This window comes from Squalius cephalus (genome assembly GCF_949319135.1).
Source record: "Squalius cephalus genome assembly, chromosome: 15".
In the NCBI taxonomy this organism is placed as follows: Eukaryota; Metazoa; Chordata; class Actinopteri; order Cypriniformes; family Leuciscidae; genus Squalius; species Squalius cephalus.
This window is the reverse complement of record NC_137136.1, coordinates 19,160,257-19,183,583: the sequence shown is the minus strand read 5'-3', so window position 1 is coordinate 19,183,583 and position 23,327 is coordinate 19,160,257. Positions and strand designations below refer to the sequence as shown.

The 23,327-nt window shown below is 39.6% G+C and overlaps 1 protein-coding gene across 1 annotated transcript in view; it reads right to left on the bottom strand.

Moving 5' to 3' along the window:
• Positions 1-1,315: 1,315 nt before the first annotated feature.
• erfl3 (Ets2 repressor factor like 3) overlaps positions 1,316-23,327 on the bottom strand; it is a 42,186-nt gene continuing 20,174 nt past the window's right edge. Inside the window, exons 2-5 of the mRNA XM_079895645.1 lie at positions 16,493-16,727; positions 4,876-4,991; positions 3,731-4,770; positions 1,316-2,566 (exon numbers count right to left, since the gene is read on the bottom strand). Of these exons, the coding sequence (XP_079751771.1) occupies positions 1,934-2,566; positions 3,731-4,770; positions 4,876-4,991; positions 16,493-16,727 (2,024 nt within the window). The 3' untranslated portion in view covers positions 1,316-1,933. The remainder of the gene's footprint in view (positions 2,567-3,730; positions 4,771-4,875; positions 4,992-16,492; positions 16,728-23,327) is intronic.

The window sequence follows — 23,327 nt, the reverse complement described above, 5'->3', positions numbered from 1 at the left end:
ATATCATGGCTAGTGTCCGGCCACCCCGTCGATGTCTCAAGTCCTGTGCTCAACTTCCACATGGCTTTAGTGCACACAGGTTTATGAGGTTCATGATGCAAGATTTCAAATGAATTACAGCCTTGGGTGTGGTGTAACATACATGCACAGAGACCTACAGCCTCTGTCAAACACACACACAGACGCGCACACACACACACACACACACACACACACACAGTTGTGGCAGTAAGAACAGGATGTCGAGGAGGTGCATGCTGGTTAAAGATCCGAATGTGCCACATCATCTGTGGTGCAAAGCTCTCGTGCTTTGTTAGAGTCTTGTGTACAGTTTAGTCTTTCACTCCCTCTACCCCTACCTTTTATTAACGTGATAAGAAAAGCAACAGTTTCCTCCCTTACTCGAACGGCAGCATTATCCCTGAGGAGAAGAGTCAACTTTCCCCTCGAAACGCAATCGGTTACAAAACCCCCTGAAATTGATATATCAGTTAATGCTATGCTTTCTGTTTATAGTATGTGTAACACATAATATATTAAGGTATATTGAGTGTATAATGTTCTTTTTTAAGATTTTTGTTTTCCTTTTCAGACATGCTAGTAAAACAAGGCATAAGAGGCAGTGTGTGTGTGTGTATACACGTGTGCGAGATCGACTTCTGGCCACATGCCTTCTACAGTCTTTCTATACTTATGTTAGTATTTAAATGTTTGGGATTATAGATTGAACTGTTCCTTCACCTCCCCCCGTCCACAGAAAGACCTCATAAGGGTCTGTGACTGTTGTAATATGGCTAAAGGACTGTGGACAGTAAATAAGTACAGGATTGGCACTTGGTTCTAAAGGGTCCGTCAAGTGCCAAAATAGTTGAACAAGGAGTCCTGGTGAATCACTGTACAAGCTGTGTGTGTTTGTGTGTGTGATATGCTGGTTTAGTTCACACTAAAGGACTGACTATACAAGGGAAGCTTGTTATAAACTCTCTAATATGTATCAACTTCAGACCGTCATTTCAAAGACTAAGAAAGTAGCCATTTAAGAGATTTAAGAGTATGGTCTCTGAACCGCATGTTACACCCGAGTCATTTCGTCCCATCGGAATGAAAGTGATTCAGGTATGGTCCCAGAGGGGGGAAAAAGAGAATGGAAGAGAGCGCAAAAGTTTTAAGGTGAGCTGGTTTAGATAGAAAAGGATAGGAGGGAGATATCCTGAGAACTTACACACAGCTAGATTTCAAAAACACACACATTCACACTCGAATCAGACACACGCCTCTTACAGGGAACAAGAAAGGGATCATGTCTGAGTGTATGTGTGCGTGTTGAGGGGTTTTGTCCCTGAGGGTTCGGACTTCTGACCAGGCTGGTTTTAGAACAGTGTCTATTTGTGACTTTCTGTGCATTTGTATCCCACCACATCACATAGAGACAGATCACAGTCTGTCACTGAGGAAAATAATGCTGGGTTGCTGGAGATGAAGATCAAGATCAAGTCCCTCAAACCGGACCGGTCGTTCTGATGCCCATCTCTAGGTCTCTTTGTGGGGTTTTGAGGGATAGCTCGCAGGCACTTTGCAAAATAAAATTCTCTTCTAAAAATATAAAATATTCTCTAGTGCCTAAGGTCAAAGTTCATCACTCCTGAGGGTCGCTGGGGCACGTGGGTGAAGTCATTCATCATCACGGTCACACTGAGATGTACTGGAACGCGAGCCCCTCGGCTGAAGTTGAGGGCGGCGGGGGAACGAGGGTAGCCCGGGGAACAGGATTTGATTAAGCGAGGGTCAGTTAGTCGAAGTGTGCAGTGTATGTGTCAGTATTACTGTTGTCAGTATCAGCAGTCATTGATCTACAAAGAGTCACGTTTGAGTGTGGGTTCATCAGCAGTTGTAGAGTTGTGTATCAGCAGTCGTCTACGTGTGTCGATGCGTATCAGCAGTCCTTGTTCTCCAGTGACAGCTGTGCCGTGGCTCGGTGGAGCTCTGCGCTAACTCTGTGGTGAGCGAGAGGAGGTGGGCTTTCTCCCTCTCCGCTCCCACTTCCACTCCCACTCTCCTCCACCATCCCGTTCCTCTCTCTCCCCCTCTCTTCTCCTCTCACTTTTTTGTCTTCCGCCTCTTCCATGTGCTGGTCCTGGTCCCAGCGCCGTTTGAACCGGAGCTTCAGTGGGATACACTGGGAGTGCATTTGTGGCAGTCCGCCGGATGCCAGCTGCAAGTCCGCAGGCTCTACAGGTTCGCTCTTCACAACGGGGTTACCACGGCGACCATCGCCTGAGGAAGAGGAGGGAAGGACGAAGAAGGGTGGAGGGGCGGGGGCTTTGAACACTTCTTCCTCCAAGTCCTCATCTGGGTGGAGACGGGCATCAGTGCCATTGGGCTGTTGGTGCTTTTGGCTGCGAGGATAATGCTGATGCTGATGGTGATGATGATGATGATGATGATGATGATTACGGTAGTGAGAGGGGAAAACAGCAAACTCTTCTTCTCTTTCATCAGCTTCTTCATCACTGATGTCAGTCACTTCGACTTCCTCTTCTGATTCAATGTCAGATATGGGCTCAACCTGTAGAGCGAGACAGAGTGGATATAGTCAAAACAGAGTTGGGTGTTACTGAAAAATGACTTTCCATGACTTCTCTAAACATTTGTGATGACTGGATAAGGATTGGTAAAAATCTTGTTTTCGCACTAGCGTAATTTCCAGGAAAATAAATACTTTATAACTGAGCATAACTACACCTTACTTTATTAATTTCTATTAGTGGTCCAGGCTTCCATTTTAAAAGATAACTGAGACTTTATCTCACAATTGTGGGTTTACATCTCGCAATTCTGAGAAAAATGGTGAGAACTGTGTGATATAAAGCCGCAAATACGAGTTATGAAGTCAGAATTGAGAGATATAAACTTGCAATTGCAAAAAAACAAAAATAATAATTTCTCAGAATTGTTTATATCTTACAATTCTGACTTCATAACTCGCAATTGCGACTTGTTATCTCACAATTCTGACTTTATAACATGCAATTGCGGGTTTATATCACACAATTCTGAGAAAAAATTTCAGAACTGTGAGATAAAAAGTCACAATTAAAAAAAAGTCAAATTTTTATTCTGTGGCGGAAACAAGCTTCCATATGCAAATTACACTTCTGAAATTACCCGATATTCTTACGTTTTCTAGGATAAGACTTATCAACAAAAAAGTAAAATATTCACAAGGTTGTTTTTTTTTTAATTCCTTAAAAAAGTTTGAGAAGCTGAATGGATTGTTTGGAATTGTTCAACCTAGCACTAAAAATATTAAATTAGTTCAAAATATAGACTTGTCAAGGATTTATTAGAGATGAATTTATTCATTATTAGAACTTATTACGTAGTGTGGACAACCATCAGTACGTTTACATGCAATTTGAAAGTAAAATTTAAGTTGGACTAAAAAGTCAAGGCCATTCACATTACAGCTGTGGAATGTATGGACTCTGCTATTCTCATAGAATTAGAATGATTAGTAAAATTATACAGTTGTAGTTATTGCCCTTGGTCTGAACAGGCTTTAATTCGTCTTTCTAAAACATAATGTAAATGGTTGAGTCTGACTATAATCATACCAGTCCGATTTTTGCAAAGTTCGACTAATGAAAAACAAGGGAAAACTTTTTAAAGACACCAAAACACTAAGTAGCTCAATTACAACTGCGCATGTAATCGTACAGAACGTAATTACCTTAATCTTGGGCAAGCCAGCGCTGTTTAGCGAGCCAGTTGAGGAGGAGTTGGACACCAGTCCCGACCCACTGGCTGAACTGAGGTCACTACCAAACGACAATGAGGAGCCCAGACCGGATGTAGATGTGGAGGAAAGCGAGGTCTGTCGACCCTGACCATCACGCTGTTTTCGGCCCAGTGGGGGAGGCTGGAGCTTGAACTTGAAGGGGGAATGGTGCTGCTCCTCCCCCAGGTGGTGGTGAATCGGGTGAGCGTGAGGCGGCGGGAGGCTGGAGTGATGGCTGTTGAGCACCGAGGGCCTCTCGGCAGGGCCGCGGTCACAGGCCTGGGGTCCGGGCATGCCTTTGTCAGGGCGCTGAGGGTGAGGAACGATGATGTTAGGGTAATGAAAGAAGGCACGAGGGCTCAGGTGGTAATTGTAGACGCTCTGGGTGTGAGCCTGCAGGTATCGCTGCATGTCCTCTGGGTTGAAGGAGAAGATGGAGCCAGGCATGGGCGACAGGGTAGGGGAGGGCGTGTAGGCCAGGTGAGAGCCTGGGGTCATGGAGAGCGCTGGTGAGAGAGGTGGCGCCAACAGGCCTGGCCCTCCCGGACCAGGCAGAGGCGAAACGGTGAATGGTGAGAGAGGCTCAGGATGAACCCTGTGCCCGACCTCTGACATTCGATGACCTCTGTGACCGCCTGGTCCACCGTACATCCTGAACATAGCTTCGTGAGACAGACGAGGGTGAACGGCACCTCGAAAACCGCCGCCGCCTCCTCCTCCTCCTCCTCTCTCAGCCACTCTTTCCGTCACTCTCTCCTCTGACGCACCTCCGTTACCGTCTTCAATCTCAGAGTTGACGGAAGTTCCATCACTGCAGTCAGAGACGGACCCGCGGGCGATGCGGCGGCCGCTGAACATCCCAGGACTGCGCAGCTCCTCGCTGCTGGGGGACCGCAGCACCTCGGACACCTGCATGTCTGATGGAGCGGATGGAGGGAAGCGGAAATGGGGACCTGTAGGAACTGGTGGAGCACTCTGAGGAACAGCCGCTCCTGCGGAGAGACAAACACAGCAGGGAGGTTTTGTAGGGAAACTACACAGTTTTGTATTTTACTGTGTAAATAAATATATGTGATGTGTGTGTGATCGTTTTGTACCTGTAGACCCCATATCAATGAAAGGGTAGTTGACCAGGACCAGCTTGTTGAAATTAAACTTGTAGGTGAAGCGTTTTCCTTTAGTTTTGTGTAGAATTCTCTTGTTGTAATAATACCTGCACAAAAGACAAGCAGTCCACATTAGCCCACATTGAAATCAAAAATTAAACCTGGAAATAAACAAAGTATTAGGTTATTCTACATTTTAAAACAAAGAAACGTTATGATGTAAAATCAATAAAAATATTCCAGATTCTAATCTATTTGTAGGTCACTAATCAAATAAGTAAATGTGTGACACTGATCACGTGAACTCTTTGTTCAGACGACCATGTTTTTTCTTCCATTGAAGATGCTCTTTGGATCATCTCAATTCATGCTGAAGAACATGAACATCAGGTTTGACAAACTTGTATAGTTCATGCAGATTGAGCGCTGCTGTCAATAAAATACAAAAAGGGGGATGCAATATGTACGCACACATTTATGTGTGTATATATATATATATATATATATATATATATATATATATATATATATATATATACACACACACACACACACACATACATCCATAAATGTGTGCGTACGTATTGCATATATTGCATTTTCACCAGTGCAGTGTACAAATAAAATTTTTAATTAAATAAGTCAGAAAGAGACAGAAAGGAAAGAAAATAAATATTAAAATATGTGTTTGTATATTTGTTGTGTACATTTGTGTGATTGGAGCTATTGTCAGGTCACTGTAGTGCCAGTTTATATAATACTATAACCCACTGATAAATTCTCCTTTCTTAATCTCCTTATATAATCCCATTCTCTCTCCCTTCCTATCTATATATTAACCTTTGTCCTTCCCCAGCTCTTTACATAAGATCTCTCTACTCCTCACAACCCTCCATCCATTTATGTAACTCCAATAACACAGCATCTTTCTTACAGACCTGCACAAGTGTGTGTGTGTGTGTGTGTGTGTGTGTGTGTGTGTGTGTGTGTGTGTGTGTGTGTGTGTGTGTGTGTGTGTGTGTGTGTGTGTGTGTGTGTGTGTGTGTGTGTGTGAGAGAGAGTGTGTGTCTGTGTATAAATCCCTGTGACAACAATTCATCTTGTACTTAATAACCTTTGAGCCACAATTCTCAGTGAATGGCATGTTTCAGGGAAGATGCTGACACTGAGCTTTTTAAATTCATAAGGATATATTTACTCACCCTGTGTGTGTGTGTGTGTGTGTGTGTGTGTGTGTGTGTGTGTGTGTGTGTGTGTGTGTGTGTGTGTGTGTGTGTGTGTGTGTGTGTGTGATCAATCAAACAGTCTTGTCTGTAGAGATTAAGCCGAGACAGACAGATACAGTCTTGTGGTCAGATGAAGATGTCATCGTGTGTAAATATGTTTAATTTGAGGTCAAAATGATTCGAGTTTTTTTTCCCCCTCAGGTTCAGACAAGCAAAAAAGAAAAATTCTTACTAAGTATGTGCTGTCAACCACCAGTCATAAAAAGCGTGTGACAACGGGCACCACAGCATATGCTGAATGCACCTTAAATATAACTATTAACAAAGACAGAGATGTAAGCAGGTGATCAGTGATCATGTGACCTACTGTAACACTGAGTCACACAGCGATATAAATATACTTGAGACAGCTGTGGATTACCATGTCTACCAAATACACCAGCAGCAGCAGTGTTTGCACGGATAGACGTCCAGCTCACACAATCCACTTACTTCTGCACTGTTTGGCTGGAGGTGGTAACCTGAGCTTATATGACGGATGACAGATGAAAACATCTAATGATGACATCCTGAACTGTGACGTTCCAATTAACAGGCCAGGCAAAGTAACACTTTATTTCTGTGGCTGTCAGAGATGACTGGTTCTTAGCAAAAGTCACACAGTCACACAATGTCATCATTGGATGTACTTTCTATATAACGTGGGGTCGGTTTCCTAAGCACAGGTTAAACCTCCTTAAACTGCAGTACATTGTGCTTTCTGTGGTGAAAACCAGTCAGTGTAGTATGTCACAGCTGGGGGTTTTCTTGAATTGTCATAGTTTGCACTTTCCTCGACATGATCATGAAGACATGACTTTCAGTTATTCCCCGGGTGTTTGTTTTTTTTTTCTTAAAAAATGCATTAAAATGCAACCGAAAATCATAATGAAGAAAAAAAGCCTCATTAAACACGCCTGATCCAGCTAATCAATTCATTCAGACTTATTTGAAAACTATAGGTATGTGTGTTTGAGTAGGGCTTGAACTGAACTCTGCAGGGCTGTGGCCCTCCAGGAATTGAGTTTTGCACCCTTGCTGTAAGATTTCTAGAGCTGATATAGGGCAATTTGTTCAGCAGTGATGTAAGTTGCATTGTGATGCCATCATCCGTGATTTCGAGGAATAAAATGATGCAATTCATATCATGTACGACGCAATACCAGCTTCAGATTGCATCATTCATTGTTTTTCCAAAAAAGTCCAAACCCAGTCACAGATTCATTCATAGATCCATTTAATCCATGAGATCCCTTCCCTTTATTACTCACATATCCTCTGCCATTCCCAAGTCAAGAGTCGTATACTACTGACCCAATAGCATACCTTGCAAACTAGAGCCAATCAACAATTTTAAACATCCTTTTCATTCTCAGTGACCCAGAAGTAGTAAAGTTTGACTATGTTTATTTCAGAAGCATTTTGGCTGTAGACCTGATAGTGAACTTCTTTAGTTTGGAATAATCATTAATTCTTATTATTAGAAGAAAATAAGCTGTGAAAATAAAATATGGGTTACTAAAGTGCATTAAATACAAAATTATTTGTTCTAATTTAGCAGACTTTAAGTAAACCAATTTAGTATACCAAAAGTACAATTGCAGGGTTTTTATATTAAGTACATAATAAATATGTAAATGTATTTTAGTATACTAAAGTATAAAAATATATTTTATACTTAGCATAAACTAAATGTATTTCAAATACATTTTAGTATATTTATTTTTCACTAGGGTTGACCCAAACACCTGCGAGTAAAATACACTTTCTTAAATATTTGTCTTGTTAAAACCAGATCAGCAAAACTGCATAATGTGACTTGTTTACAAAAAAAATGCATCATAAAGTCATACTTCTATGGCACAGAACAGTGCACTGAAAAAAAAATTGGTGTAGAAACAATTTTCAATCAGAAATTGCTAGTAAATGTCACAAACCATTACAAAGAAATGGCAATTAACACATTGAATTAAAATTGAAATTTTGAAGAATAACAACTAAAATAGTATTTTCCTGTAAACGCACTCCAATAATTGTTATTTTATTTACAAACGTACAGTGTGTGTAAGAAGTGCTGCCCACCCCACACATGTGTACCCGCTCTCTCAAACGCACTTTAAAGAGCATTTGAACTGACTTCAAAGCAGAAGAAAGGATTCTTTGAGCATCTGCAACTAGTGGCAACGACCCTCCTTCTGTCACACACTTACACAGCTGTGAACCCACACGCTGGTGGCTGGTCTAACAGAAACAGTGAGTGCTGACCGATTTTCAAAGGATAGGATATGATATAAAATGCCCAAATTTGAACAAATGCAGATACATGTATTCCGGTGACTAAATGACTTTAGGTGGTACAGTCAACCGATTTCCAGGAAACAATCAGATTTCACTGGGTTAGAACTTGGATTAAACAGCAGATTATTAAAAGCTCTAGTTCGAGTCAATATTCTGTGACTGACGGGAACGCAGAAGCTGAACAAACACTACAGCGATTCGTGGAATTCGCAAATCAGGGCCTTAACAACCTGCTTTATAAAGAGACAGAATGAAGAATAGAGAGGAGGAAGAAGAATAGAGAGGAGGAAGAAGATTATCAGTAAAATGCTGATGATGTACATTGTGCTGTTTTTGCAAAAGTCTTAGGCATGTTAATAAAAGCATCTTGGAGACGTTCCCGCAGTTCTTCTGGATTTAGTCTGTCTCAGTTTTTTCTGTTTCTTCATGTAATCACAGACGGATATTTGGGTATTATTATAAGGGATATTATAAGGACTGATATTTCCTACTGACACACTACAGCAAAAGATATAAATAACTGACTTTTTTTTTTTTTGGGGGGGGGGGGGGGGGTATTAACATGCCTAAGACTTTTGCACAGTACTGTATATATATATATATATATATACATATATATATATATATATATACACACACACACACACACATATATACATACATACATACATACATACTCACTCACTCACAAATGTCTGAAAACAACCTTACAAACGTCAAATATCCTTGCAATATCCTTTACTTTATGAAAATGTATACAACAATGTCGGTAACACTTTACAATAAGGTCTCATTAGTTAACGTTATTTAATGTATTAACTAACATACTAACAATGAGCAATATATTTGTTACAGTATTTATTAATCTTTGTTAATTTTACATAATAAAAATGTAGTCTGTCATTGTGTTTCATGTTCGTTCACAGTGCATTAACTAATGTTAACAAATACAACTTTTGATTTTTATAACGTATTAGTAAATGTTGAAATTAACATTAACTAAGATTAATAAATGCTGTAGAAGTATTGTTCATTCTTAGTTCATATTAACTAAGGAAACCTTATTGTAAAGTGTTACAAAAATGTATTAAAACATCCTCACAAACTTCTAAATATATACTGACTCACAAATGTCTGAAAACATTTCTTGAGAGAAGAAAAAAACTCAAAACGAATACTCAAATCAAGTCAATGTGTGCCACTCACATATATACAGGTGTATGTATTAGCTATACTTTTGGGGCAAATTTGTCCCTAGAAAGTAGTAAATATGATAAAACCTCACTGAAGGGACATTTGGGGCACATAGTCATTTAAAAAAATGTAAAGACTATTATATAGGGTTATGGTATGGTTTAGGGCTAGTTTACAGTTCTTAAACTAGGCTGTATATAATGAACAGAAGTTCTCATTTGGATAGTAAATGTGTGTGTGAGGCGAGAGGAGACAGTGGGGAAAAAAGTGAAGTGATGGGGTGGGGGTACGAACGAATGGGTCTGTGTGGCTCTAGGGCGGATGGTAAACGGACAGTGAGATCCACTCCATCCATAAGCTCTATTGAGAAGCCAGAGATAAACATCATGTTTTGTACGCTGCGTGTGTTAGCGCGTGTCACTGTTGCACTAGCGTGTGTATGTGTGTATCTCCACCCACTAAGCTAATAAAGAGCTCATTCTGTCCCTGACAATAAGACCCAAAACTGCCCTCAAATACACACGCGCACACACACACGCGCATGTCGTCATCCTCCTCCAAACAAAGAGAGCTGTTGTAGGACAAGGCCTCTGACCCACTCTTTCCACAAGTACACACACACTCACACACAGTCAATCTTAATCAAATCTCCAAAGAGTGAAGAAGAAATTATGGCTGGCCACTTCAATCAACATCACATCGGTTCTGATGCTGATGACTGCATTGAGAGCATCTGACATCAAAATAACATCACAGACATGTTCAATAAAACGACAGACAGACCCAGACTTTGACTTCCTGTTGGCAATGAAAAGAAAAAGGTTTAGAAAAGTTTGAAGGAAGAAAAATAGGGGGCATACTGTTTTGGACCCCATTGATTTTCATTATATGCTCTAAAACAGCTGAAACATTCTTTAAAATAACTTCTTTTGATCACATGACTAAAACTGCACTCAGTTGGCTTTGCCAAGTAAAAATTCTTAGCATGGAGCCACTATGAGTTTAAATAAACAGGCTTTGGTGAGTTCTGTAGTTGGGGCAATTTTGACAATACTGGGGTGAAATCTAATAAGGAAGGGAATGAGTATTTGGGCGTCCATTGTGCCCAGAGCCAGACGGGAAATGTCCTGACGTTCAGTGGAACATCAACAGTGGGACAATAGAATTCCATTTTTGCAGAATTTCCACACGCGTGTGGGCAGGAAGGTGATGAGTCAAGTCCCAGCAGGCCGTCCGCAGGAGAATATCATTGAAACAACACCCCTAACTCCATCAACATCAAGTCAAATTCCAGTCAGGATTAGAGCATTAGCCCAGACTTTTATACATGCCATAGAGTGGCCAAGAAATGTCTGAAAAGGAGCATTTGTTCTGGAATTAAGGGACGTCACAAATGTGTAGGGTTGAATGTGAAAGCCCTGTTTTGAGTTGAAAAGTTTCAGATTGAAGGTATGAATCAGATGGAGGAGTACAGTGTGGGATTGTGTGGGGTAGGGAGGCGGTGTAGATGTGGAGGAATGGCAGTGAGTCATTGGCATCATATGAGAAAAAAAGAAAGGAGGAGAGGAAATAAGACACAGGGAAAAAGGAAGAGGAACAAAAATGTACTGACGTCTTACAGGTATTTTCAAAGTAGTTGAAGGTGTATTAACAGAAAATAATTACGACCTGTTTGTAAAACACTTCACAGGTTAAAAAAACCAGCAACACATTAAGGTTAAATTCCTTAATACCAGTTAATGCAAGCAGTTAATGTTAATTTATACAACTTGAAATGTTCAAATGTATTAGCATATGTGGAAATTAACATTAACATTGAATAATACTTTTTTTTAACAGTATTTGTTATTGTTAGTTAATGATACCTAATGCACTAAAGTTGGCATGAAATGAAAATTCAACTTTGTAAATGCATGTAAGATTTTATTGAGATTGATTCATTCCTGTATGCGCTGCATTTTTAAAAATATTTCTTGATCTTGTAACGTGTAATCAAAATTCGGTTGAAATGACACACTTCTCTCATATGATGTAGGCCTATGCTGGATTTTAATCATTTAGTCCACTTAAACCCAAGCAAGCTCGTATTTATTTTTGAGTACAATGCCCACAATTCAAAATCCAATCAATAACCAATGGATAGAACCATGCCCTCATTTTACATCACAATACTGAAGAAAAGATCTGTTCTTACTTCTGTTTCATTGCGACTTTAACTAATGTTAATGAATTGCAACTTGCAGTAAAATGTTATTATAAAAACAAACATTGTGTTTCTTTAAAATAATGCTCTTACAGTGGAAGCCTCTAGGGTATTGCACTGGGATAAACATTCAATACACACTATACACTGGGATATAGTTTCAGAACACAAGCCACAAGACTTAAAATCACATTGTCTGTACAAAGTTACTGACCATATCTCTTCAGTCATGTAAACCCTGTAACTTTTTCATGATATGTGGGAGACAATTTAGGTAACAACATTATAGGTCAAATAACACACATTTGTACCAAAGAATTAATGTATGCACTTCAACAAAAATACAACCTACACATTTCTGCTTTTAATGCCTTGCCCTGTAGACTTCCATTGTAAGCGTATCACAGTAATGTGGTGTTTACTCTGACTAAGGTCCACAGAGAGAGGAGAGAGAACAGAGGACTCAAATGAGAAGTTATGTGCGGCTGCTTGACCTTCTGACGAGGGCAATGCAAATATCTCCTGCCCAGAACGCAGAGAGGAACTCATGCTGAGAATGATCAAAGGACAAGGTCTCTATCTGACAGCAAATGACGGTCCACCCCGGTCCAACAATTACCCGTTTCAGGTTTCAAAACTCACGTTGTGCCACTCTGTGTGCAGTGTTGCCAGATTGAGCAGATTGAATTCACCAAATTGGGCTGGTTTTGATAAAAATGTAAAAAATGTGCAGGTGGTCCAAATCTTTTATGATGATTTGGGCACATTTTAAAGAAATTATATAACAAAGAATTTCAATGACAAAATGTGTAGCCAAATTCATCAGTATGTTCCATTCATTTAACTTATACTTAACAAGAATTTAAAGAACCCCAGTGGTGAAAAGTTTTAAATGTGGTTTATACGTCTATGTGGTGTTTTTAATATGCTTTAAGATAAACCATGTGCAAATCAACACTATTGCTGTGTATTTTCTCCTTAAGTCTCCCTGCAGTTTACCAAAGACAGTCTCAAAAACGCGGTTTGAAACCGCCCCGTTCTCTACGTCATAAACATGTTTTAACCTATCACTATTAACGTGAGAGCGGGCTTTAGAATATCATTAACTATGCTGTGAAGCAGGGGAGTCTCAAGAGAAGTCAGGTCTTCTTCTGAATCAGTATCTAGTTCAAACATATATGGCTGAATTAAACCCAATGTTTTAACTTGCCATTTATGTAGCGTTTACTACAGTTGAGCGAGTGGATCAGGTATTCTGAGCTGGCGTGAGTGAGTGGAGGCGGGGCAAGCGTGTAGAGTTACATTCAAGCTATTTTTACAGGAAAAAACTTTAAAATATGTAATTTTGGTGATCAAAGATGAATTTTAAGCGATAAAATTACTGACACCAGGGGGACTTTAAAGGAACACTTCACCGTTTTTTCATGTTTCACTGTTTTTCCCTTAACTAAGACGAGTTGATACATACCTCTCTTGTCTCAGTGCGTGCACTCAATCGCTCTGGCGCGCGGCGACACTTTGATAGCACTTAGCTTAGCCCACTTCATTCATTAGGATCCAGACAGAGATGAAGCTAGAAGCGACCAAACACCTCCACGTTTTCCCTATTTAAATACAGTTACACGAGTAGTTACACGACCAAGTATGGTAACACAAAATAAAACGTGGTGCTTTTCTAAGCAGGTAAAATGGATAACTATAATGTATGGCGGAATAGCACTTGGGAGCACTTCGACTCGGCGCAGTAATATCATCACTCCTGAAAAATCCTCTCCCTCTCACTTCTGTCATTAGAACCAACGTGACTTTTTACTGTGCCGAGTCGAAGTGCTCCCAAGTGCAATTCCGCCATACATTATAGTTATCCTTTTTACCTGCTTAGAAAAGCGCCACGTTTTATTTTGTCACCATACTTGGCCGTGTAACTGTATTTAAATAAGGAAAACGTGGAAGTGTTTGGTCGCTTCTAGCTTCATCTCTGTCTGGATCCTAATGAATGAACTGGGCTACGCTAAGTGCTATCAAAGTGTCGCCGCGCGCCAGAGCGATTGAGTGCACGCACTGAGACGAGAGAGGTATGTATCAACTTGTCTTAGTTAAGGGAATAACATAGTTTAATATGAAAAAACGGTGGAGTGTTCCTTTAACAAGTGACTTATTAAGTGTGGCAATAAAACAAGTTCAACTAAAGCAATCTTAATGTCAAAGTGGGATGAAATATAAGAAAATCGACAGGAGTAAGTCATCTTTCTGATGCTCATTTAACACTTGACAATGGAGGGAGGCCATGCTTTAGACAGAGGCCTGCAGAGATGCTGGGAACCAGTGCTTCTAAGATGCTTCCAGAATTTAGCAATTGTGGCTGTCACATTCCTCCATATTTAATGATTATATGAAAAGAGCATTTTTATGTGACACAAAAACAAATTCCAGTCCAAAGGATTGCAGATCTTCTCTAGATTATCGCACAGACTTACACAGAATAAATGGGCATCCGCTGTAACTGGTTTTGGGAGCTTCGACTCACCTAACCAAAAGGTACATACAGTTGTTGCAATTACGCTCAAATTAGAATTTGGAATGACAAAATTTGGCACCCTTATTTGTGTGAGTGTGTGTGTTTGTCTATGTGAAATGGGGATAGTATCACTTAAATTACAGCAGAGAGTAGCTTGGCCTCATAGTTATACTTTCTTTCAAACACAAAATACACATTTGTACAAGCAGGGCACACATTCACATTTGTAATAACAGAGTGAAGAGGAAGGTTGACATCATAGTTTAACACAGCTGTCTGCCTGTAAACAGTTTACACTTCACTCTCATTATACTTTCTATTTTGTTAAAGAATACATTTAAGCTCAAAATCTGATTTGGTAAAAACAAACAACAGGCTAAAAACAGAGAAGACGAGAAGTAGAGTATAACTTGGATTATCCAACATAAGTGGAAGAGCTTTTAAGACAGTGTTTATGTCGTCTGGATAACTGATGGGAAAAATACAGCAACACATACACACCCACCCACACGCGTTAATCCTTCAGTACACTGATAACATGGGATCTTGTCAATGTTTGCGTTCATGCAAAATCTCCTTTTCTAACGAAAGCTCCAACTGTCTCCAAACTGCCCTGGATTACATGATGTGATTCCTTAAATCCAATCCCATAACACAACACTACACTACACACTATTTCTGCATAGTCTGGCTCTACTTCTGTGTTCAGTAACAGAAGGCCTACTCACTGGTACTAATAAATACTTGACAAATTAATGAATCACATAAAAAAAAAAATGTCTAAGTAACATATGACAATCAACAATAAACCGCTAAAGTACACCAGGCCGTAGTAGTCAACAGCTTTATTAACAACTTCACACTCAGAACCGGCCCACAAAATTGGGAACTGCACCATGCAAACAAATTTTTGGGTGTCTCTATGCAGTTACTTGATTTGCATAAATCCTTTAGTCATTTGTGTGTTAAACAACATAGCCAGCACATTCAAATAAATAATTATTTAAGCAGCCACAATGTAAGTTAAGGTTTCTTGCATCAAACCAGTCATTTTGTTTAGTTTACGTCATTTTTAACCTTCTTTCTGACACTTAGAATTAAACAGGCAACATTGTTTAATGGTTCTTTGAAATATGGTTAAAGCATATTGCCAAACAAATTGACAAGCATTTATGGTAAACTAAAATACACTTCAATGTATTTTTTTTTTGTCCAGACGATGAAAGTCAACAGGGTTCTGTGTTGTGTGGACCTCAATGTTCTTTAAAAAAATTATTTTGTGTTCCAAAGTAGAAAGATTGTGTTCAAACTGCACTGGATCATGAACTGATGGAAATCAATAGAGTGAATGATTGATTAAGTCTAGCGCAGAACCCTTGTGTGGAGTAACTCCGCTAACATAAGAGGTCTGCCCTGAGAAGGCTTCAAAATAAATGCAGAAAGTGGATCACTCTCCATCCACTTTGAGGATCAGAGCTGATCTGCTAAAGCAGGTGAGTCAGAGACGAAAATAGAGGTACAAATGAACAAATGCAGATCAGGTCAGAAAATGAAGCGAAGGCTAACACGGTCAGCGGCTCAGAATACATTCGCCTGTCTGTCCTTTAATGAGATCGGCTCCTGCTCAGGTAAATGGACTGGGATTAGTGAAAGATCAGACTCTACGCAGTTATAACTCTCCAGCGACAGGGTCAATCCTATAACGCAACACAAGAATTGGATGATTTCGCTGCTTCTGTTCTACATTTAGACTGAGCAGAAATAGGCCTCAGTTTTCACTGGTCAAACTAAAACTGTACAGGATTGCACAATTTAAATAGTAAATGGTTAAAAGGTTGGATGTGTTTAAAGCTGAAACCGTGTTTTGAAATTATTAGCTTATTCTGGTTGGTTAAGAGATAGTATAAGGACGAAAAAAAGGCAACTTTTAAAAGAGCCTTTACCTGGCCTACCTTAGTACTGATAGGTCTGGCCTGGTTACCGAAAAATCATAGGTTCATAGGTTGTACACAAATCACTTAACACCAAGCTGCTCAAGAGGGATTGTGCCTGAAATAAGTGTACTGTAAATTGCTCCAGATTAAATTAACTGCTAAAAGGCAAAGACAAAAATGACAGAGAGAGTCTTACCTGAGAGCTCTGCTGAGTTTGTCGTAGTTCATCTGAGGTTTGCACTTGCGGGCGCCCCAAAGCCTTGCCACCTCGTCAGGGTCTTTGATCACAAACTCCCCGTAGTCCCCCTGCCAGGCAATCACATCATGATACTCCTCCTTCCTCAGCAGCTCTAGGATAAAGTGCCACAGCTGGATCTGTCTGGAGCCAGGACTGGACTCGGGCTTATAGGCCCAGTCTGGGAACGCAAACCCTGCAGAGAGAAGAGAGATCAGACTCTAGTTGATATGTCCACATGCAAAGTTGAGTAATATTATTCATTGGCTAATAAGGCCAATGATCACCCCTTTCAGTGCTGTCATCATGCTCTTCAGCAGGCATGTCCACTATATTGTGCACTCTCAGTCTCTATATATCGTCACATATCTTATCATCAATCACTTTGAGGTCAGCTTTAAAGGCACCAGCAATGCCACTCTCAATCTAACACAATCTGATGTGTGAAAGCTCTTTGCATTTTTAGAAACAAGAAATGATTTGAAAGGGCTGCAGAGAGAATGGAGGGTGTCAGTCACTGAGGGTGAGGACGGGTGAAGTGTGGTCAGGCAGGGTCGGTTTAAGTTGAGGCTGGTAAAGGTCAGATAGGGTAACGGCTCACAGTGGTTACTCCACAGCTGATCCTCTTTACTCTACACTCAGTTTCACACACATGAGTTTCTGCATGAGTTTCTTTTTTTATCAGGCAGTTATGCTTTGTGTTTTTAACTGTCTGAATTTTCACTAATGAAGCTACATTGAGTTTAGCTGCTTTCTTTCCATTATTTAATTAATTCCTGTATTATAAAATGTATTTTCCTCCATGTCAAAGCTCTGTATAACAATTCTCATGCATACATTTAAGGCATTTGGGATCATTTTTTACCAGTTCCTGCTGTCCCAGAGAATCAAACCTACAATCTTGGTACGCTCTACAGACTATGGACACTTTTAAAACAATCTTTTTATTAAAAATTATCCAAAGCAACTTACTCAACAACTTCCGACAATTTACGGATTTTTAGGAAGGGGCGAATCACTTTGTGTCGGTGACTCAACAGATCTAAATTACACACTCAAGTGGTGGTTTTTCCTGTTTTTTTACCTGCCAACAACCAGAATTTTTTTCTTTTTCTACCAGTGAAATCCAGTTGTGTGTTTTTACACCTGGACTGACTTTTTTCTTGGTACCTTCAGCAAATGAAGAGAAATACATTTTTTGTATGACATCCTATAACCTCTACTGGCTCTCAAAACATCACACACACACACACACTCTTAGAGGGTACATCTGATTGCTCCTTTAAGAGGTCAAATGTACCATGCACTAGAGAGCAAAGTCTGACTTCAGGAACTACAGACAGGGATCTGGTTTCACAGCTCACATTCTCTCTCTCTCTCTCTCTCTCTCTCACACAAACACACACACACACACACACACACGAAAAGGATCCTTACTAAGAAGTTTGAGCTAAATTCAATATGTGTCAAACTCCCTGATGAACAATGAAGAGGAGACACCATGAGTCACACACTCACTCACCAGCAGGCACAGATACAGTTACTGCTCTCTCTCAACACACATACAAAAATGTTGTTGATTCACATTCAGATCTAGCATAGAATCACACATATAATTCAACACAGTCCTGATTCAGGTGCGATCTGAATGAATCTGCTGTGTGAGTCGACTGATTTCTGTGCGTGTCTCAGAGTGGGCGGCTGTTACATATGCAGAAAAACTAACGACAGTGAGGTCATGTTTTAGGATGAAACCTCTTCAGGCACTCTCTCTCTCTCTCTCTCTCTCTCTCTCTCTCTCTCTGTGTGTGTGTGTGTGTGTGTGTGTGTGTGTGTGTGTGTGTGTGTGTGTGTGTGTGTGTGTGTGTGTGTGTGTGTGTGTGTGTGTGTGTGTGTGTGTGTGTGTGTGTGTGTGTGTGTGTGTGTGTGTGTGTGTGTGTGTGTGTGTGTGTGTGTGTGTGTGTGTGTAAATCATGCTACTACAGACAATTATAGAAGGTTCCAGCATCAATGCTCAGTAATGGCCCATGTTTCACACCCACATCATATCTCATGGCACCTCTGCATTTCTCAGAAATGCACACCGATACATACAAACACACACAGACGTATGTGCACATTGCAACCATTCAAAAGGTTGGGGTCAATAAGATTACAGTAATAACAGTAATATTGTTAAATATTAATACAATTTAAAATAACCATTTTCTGTTTTATCATTTCATTTTTTTCTTTTTTCTCTAATGGCAGAGCTGCATTTTCAGCATCATTACTCCAGTCTTCAGTGTCACATGATCCTTCAGAACTCATTCTAATACGCTGATTTCTGCTCAAGAAACATTTCTTCTACTTATTATTATTATTAGTTGAAAATGGTTGTGCTGCTTAAGTGTGGAATTTATTTCAACTTTTATTTTAAATAGAAATCTTTCGTAACATAAATATATTCTGGGTTAATGGTTAAATTACATTTTAGTAAAAAAGCATGTGTAATTAATTGAAATCATGAACCAAATACACTGTGACATAATTTGACAAAGTTTTTAGGGTCCAATGAAATCCATATGAAAGGTTTTATTGGTAACACTTTAGTTTAGGGTCCAATTCTCACTATTAACGAGTTGCTTATTAGCATGCATACTAGGATTTGTCTGCATGACCATATTCTGCTTCCCTTAATCATACCCAATACCTAAACTTAACAATTATCTTACTAACTATTAATAAGCAGTAATTACGAGTTTATTGATGCAAAAGCCGTAGTTAATAGTGAGAATTGGACCCTAAACTAAATTGCATTTTAGTGTGAAAAAGTTTTATTTCATTAGGAATTTTGTGTTGATTTATGATTAATTACATAAAATGGTGAAATGCTTGTGAAGTGAAGCACTGGAGATGAAGTTCGTTTTTATGTCCTTATAGTGAGATGCTGAAAACACCATGAGTGTCACGCATGCTTGAGAATGTATAGTAATAACCTAGTATACGACTCTTTTGTTCAGGAAAAATGAAATGCTGCATCAGAACAACCTTGAACTTAGTTGTTGTCAGTCACTGCAAGTCTTATTTTCAGTGGATGTGCACTATGAAGAGATCTGTGAAGATTTTGTTCCCTTCAGATCTGGAGTTTATGACACTAAACCTCGGTAAATATAGTAAATCAAGAAAAATTAAAAACATAAAAATAACGATTTCATAGAGCTCTCCTAATGTAAAAATCATTCCAAAATCTAGCTCTAATGTAAACATCAGGCTGTGTATTTTCTATGGCTTTGGAACCTGCACAGAAATTACAATTTCTTGGTGAGTTTTTGAATGTGAATAAATCCACGTGCGTAATGATGAGTTGTGTGTCCTGAGGAGCTGTGCGAGTGTCTTAATAACATGCTGTGTTGTGTGAGAGTGTATGACCTCATCCCCCTCACCCTACTTAACCTTTGTGACCTTCACCCCCCCATACGCCCTCTTCTCCACCCCCCCCCCCCCCACCCCCACCCCCCAGGGGGAGACACTAGATCCCCATTACAGAGGAGAGAAGAAAGACCCACAAACACACACACCGCATCAATAATGCAACAACCTGACTGCCTTAGTGTGTTTTGTTGGGAGATATTCTCTCTGTCCTGGGACGCCCGAGTTTGTGAGAGTTAAGAAGAGAGAAGAAAACTTAGAAAGAAGAACGTGAAGAAAACAGAGCGAGATGACAAAGAGAGGAGACAAGACAAGAAAAAGAAGAGAAAAGAGAGGAGAGGACAAGAAGGAAAAGAAAAGAGGGGGCCTGAGGAGGGAGTGGGAGAGAGGGAAACAATAGAGAGAGGGAAAGGGGGATGGGGTGAGAGAGAGAGAGAGGGATGAGATCATAGCTCTTCTAGTAGTCTGTTGTCACTCAGGTCAAATTGCCTGCCTCTCTCTCTCTCTCTCTCTCTCTCTCTCTCTCTCTCTCTCTCTCTGGCATCGATTGCACTCAAGAATGTAAATTTCACAGGCGCTTCAGCACTTTAGTCTTTACATAGGAAGTATTTGAAGAATTCAGAGAATCCGAGGAAACTACCGTTGTGCTCTCCATAGTGGCGTGTTTATAAATAGGTCGACAGAAAGAGAGTGACACACTTTCACACTTTGTAATACATTTTAAGACCTCATTCCACATTTTCCTAAAATGTCTGAGAGAGATCAAATGCATATGACATGCATATGTCACAGCCAAATTTAAATGTGAACTGCACACCATCAGATTCCAGGCAATTCTCTGATCTCTGGCTTAATCACTATGTCTGTAACAGAGTAGTCTTAATATGAAATTACAGTCTTTTATGTTGCATTTTATGTTTATCATATTTTAATCATTTATTTGATTTCAAACTGTTATTTGTAACCATTTCCAAGTGGACTGACTGGTCTGATTTCGTCTGAAATGTAAGTTACTTAATTTTTTATTATTTAATTATATACTGGACTGTTTCATAAAAATGTGGGGGTTTTTGAGAATTTTTATTCAGAAATGTTAAAATTAACACATTTATAATGTTACAAAAAATGTCAAATAAATGCTGTTCTTTTGAACTTTCCACAAAAATATTAAGCAGCACAACTGTTTTCAACGTTGAAAACAATAAAAAAAAGTTTAAAAGTTGCACTCCAAAAATCTGAATATTAGCAAGATTTCTGAAGAATCATGTGACACTGAAGCTTCGCTTATTTTATTTTTTTTACATTTATTAAACTAAGAAAGTTATTCATCTTTTTATTTTTCTTTAAAAATCCTGAAAAAATCTTTCCGACCCCAAACTTTTGAACAGCAGTGTAAATTCTTAAATTATATCTCTTGTATTTTTTTCACAATCTGCGTGTGTATTGATGCTCAAGCAAAACTACGCCAATAAAGCACTTTGAAATTGAAATTAAGAGAGTGAGGGGACGAGAGAGAGAGAGAGAGAGGGGACGAGAGAGAGTCTCAAAATGACTTATCAAAAAGTTCTGAAGGAGTTTCTGTCAGGCAGCACAGAGGAGGGATTCAGCTGTTGGCTGGGGGAAAAAAAGCACAACAAAGACAGCTCTTTCTCTGTCTCCTCTCTTCTCAGATGGGAGCTGCCAAAAAAAATCGAATTTGGAAAAAGAGGATAGATAAATCAAATTCATCACGTTTTCGAATGCTATAACGTTATGCCGCTCTCCAAAACTCCTGTAGCCTTTTCATCGGTTTCCAACAGGACTAAATGAGCAGGACTTGAAAAAAAGAACGTCATTGCCTGTGATTTCAGTGGCAGTAGATCTTCGTGTAAAGTACACTGGACCTGTGACTGTTCCCAGGTCATTTTCACACCTCTGCTGAGATTGTGAGCAAGAGTGTGTGTGTATGTAAACTGATAGAAAATAACTTGGTGTGAAGAGAAAGGAGAGAGAACATCAGTGGTTTAACACTAACAGGTGAGTGTTAGGGCTGAATATAGCACAAAGTCAGCATTCAAAGTGCGTGTTTGGAGTGTGGATGAGCATGTTGAGACCAATCTCTTTGCAGTGTCTTTTCCCTTTTCTACTAAAACTTTTTTTTTAAAACCAGTCCGCGTACGAGACCTGAACGACATAACCTGCTCACAAACATCAGTGTTTGTTTATTTAAAATGTCACATGATTTAATTTAGTCTCTTTATGCCATTACAAGCTGATTATTTAAAGGGATAATATCATACATTTTTAATGTATTATTCATTAATAAGTTCTGCTTATAATGTTACTAATGTTTTTTGTGTCACAAAAAGAAATATTTCAGGGTTTTTTTAAAGCTTTGCTTCTGCTTTAAAAGCTTTGCTTCTGCATCTGAAATGCCCTTCGCATGTGAAATGAGCTGCAACGGCTTGTGAGTTTGCTGCAAATACAGTTTCTAACTGTGCGAAACAGCCCTGAAAGCTCTGAAAAGAAATGACTGAAATGATCTTGGATCTTGCTAAAAATAAACTTCGCAGTGTGACAAAATCAGATACAAAAATGTCCAACAGCAGCACTGGCAACCTCTTGGTAGAAAAGAGCTGCACCAAAACATAATGAACTGATGTCATATATAATGCAAGAAAAAAAGTGAACAGAGTGAAACCATAGTGCCGTTTAAGATTTATTAGACAGCGTGTATTACAACTAATGAATGAGAGTGAACACGTATATGAAGAGGGTAGAATGTAACTCTCCACTGTAAACACTCACACACACACACACAAGAGTGGTTTCATTGTGTGTCTTGAGGAACGTCGAAATAAGACCAGGGGGTTAGTGGTGGCCTTGAACCTCCAAAAATAGACACAAACACTGAGGTTATTGTTTTAGAGAGAGAGAGAGAGAGAGAGAGAGAGAGAGAGAGAGAGAGAGAGAGAGAGAGAGAGAGAGAGAGAGAGAGAGAGAGAGAGAGAGAGAGAGAGAGAGAGAGAGAGACAGAGAGACAGAGAGACAGAGAGAGAGAGAGAGAGAGAGAGAGAGAGAGAGAGAGAGAGAGATTGAGGGGGGACGACAGAAGGAGAGAGCAAATCAAAAGTTAAGGGGTTTCACACTTTAACTTTCTCACTGTAAATTTCTTCCTTCACACACCAGTACTTCTCCAACCAGTTGCAGCTCTTTCAAAGAACCAAGAAAGAGAGAGAAAAAGAGGGTGGAGAGGTATGCGATTAAAATAGAAAATGTTTGCATAATTTCTCTTTAAATTCCTGCCACCAAAAACACCTGCACTCAGTGCAATTTGGCCCACCACAAAAAAATCCTGTCATCATTTACTCATCCTCATGTCAAGGCCGTAAACATGTCTTGAACA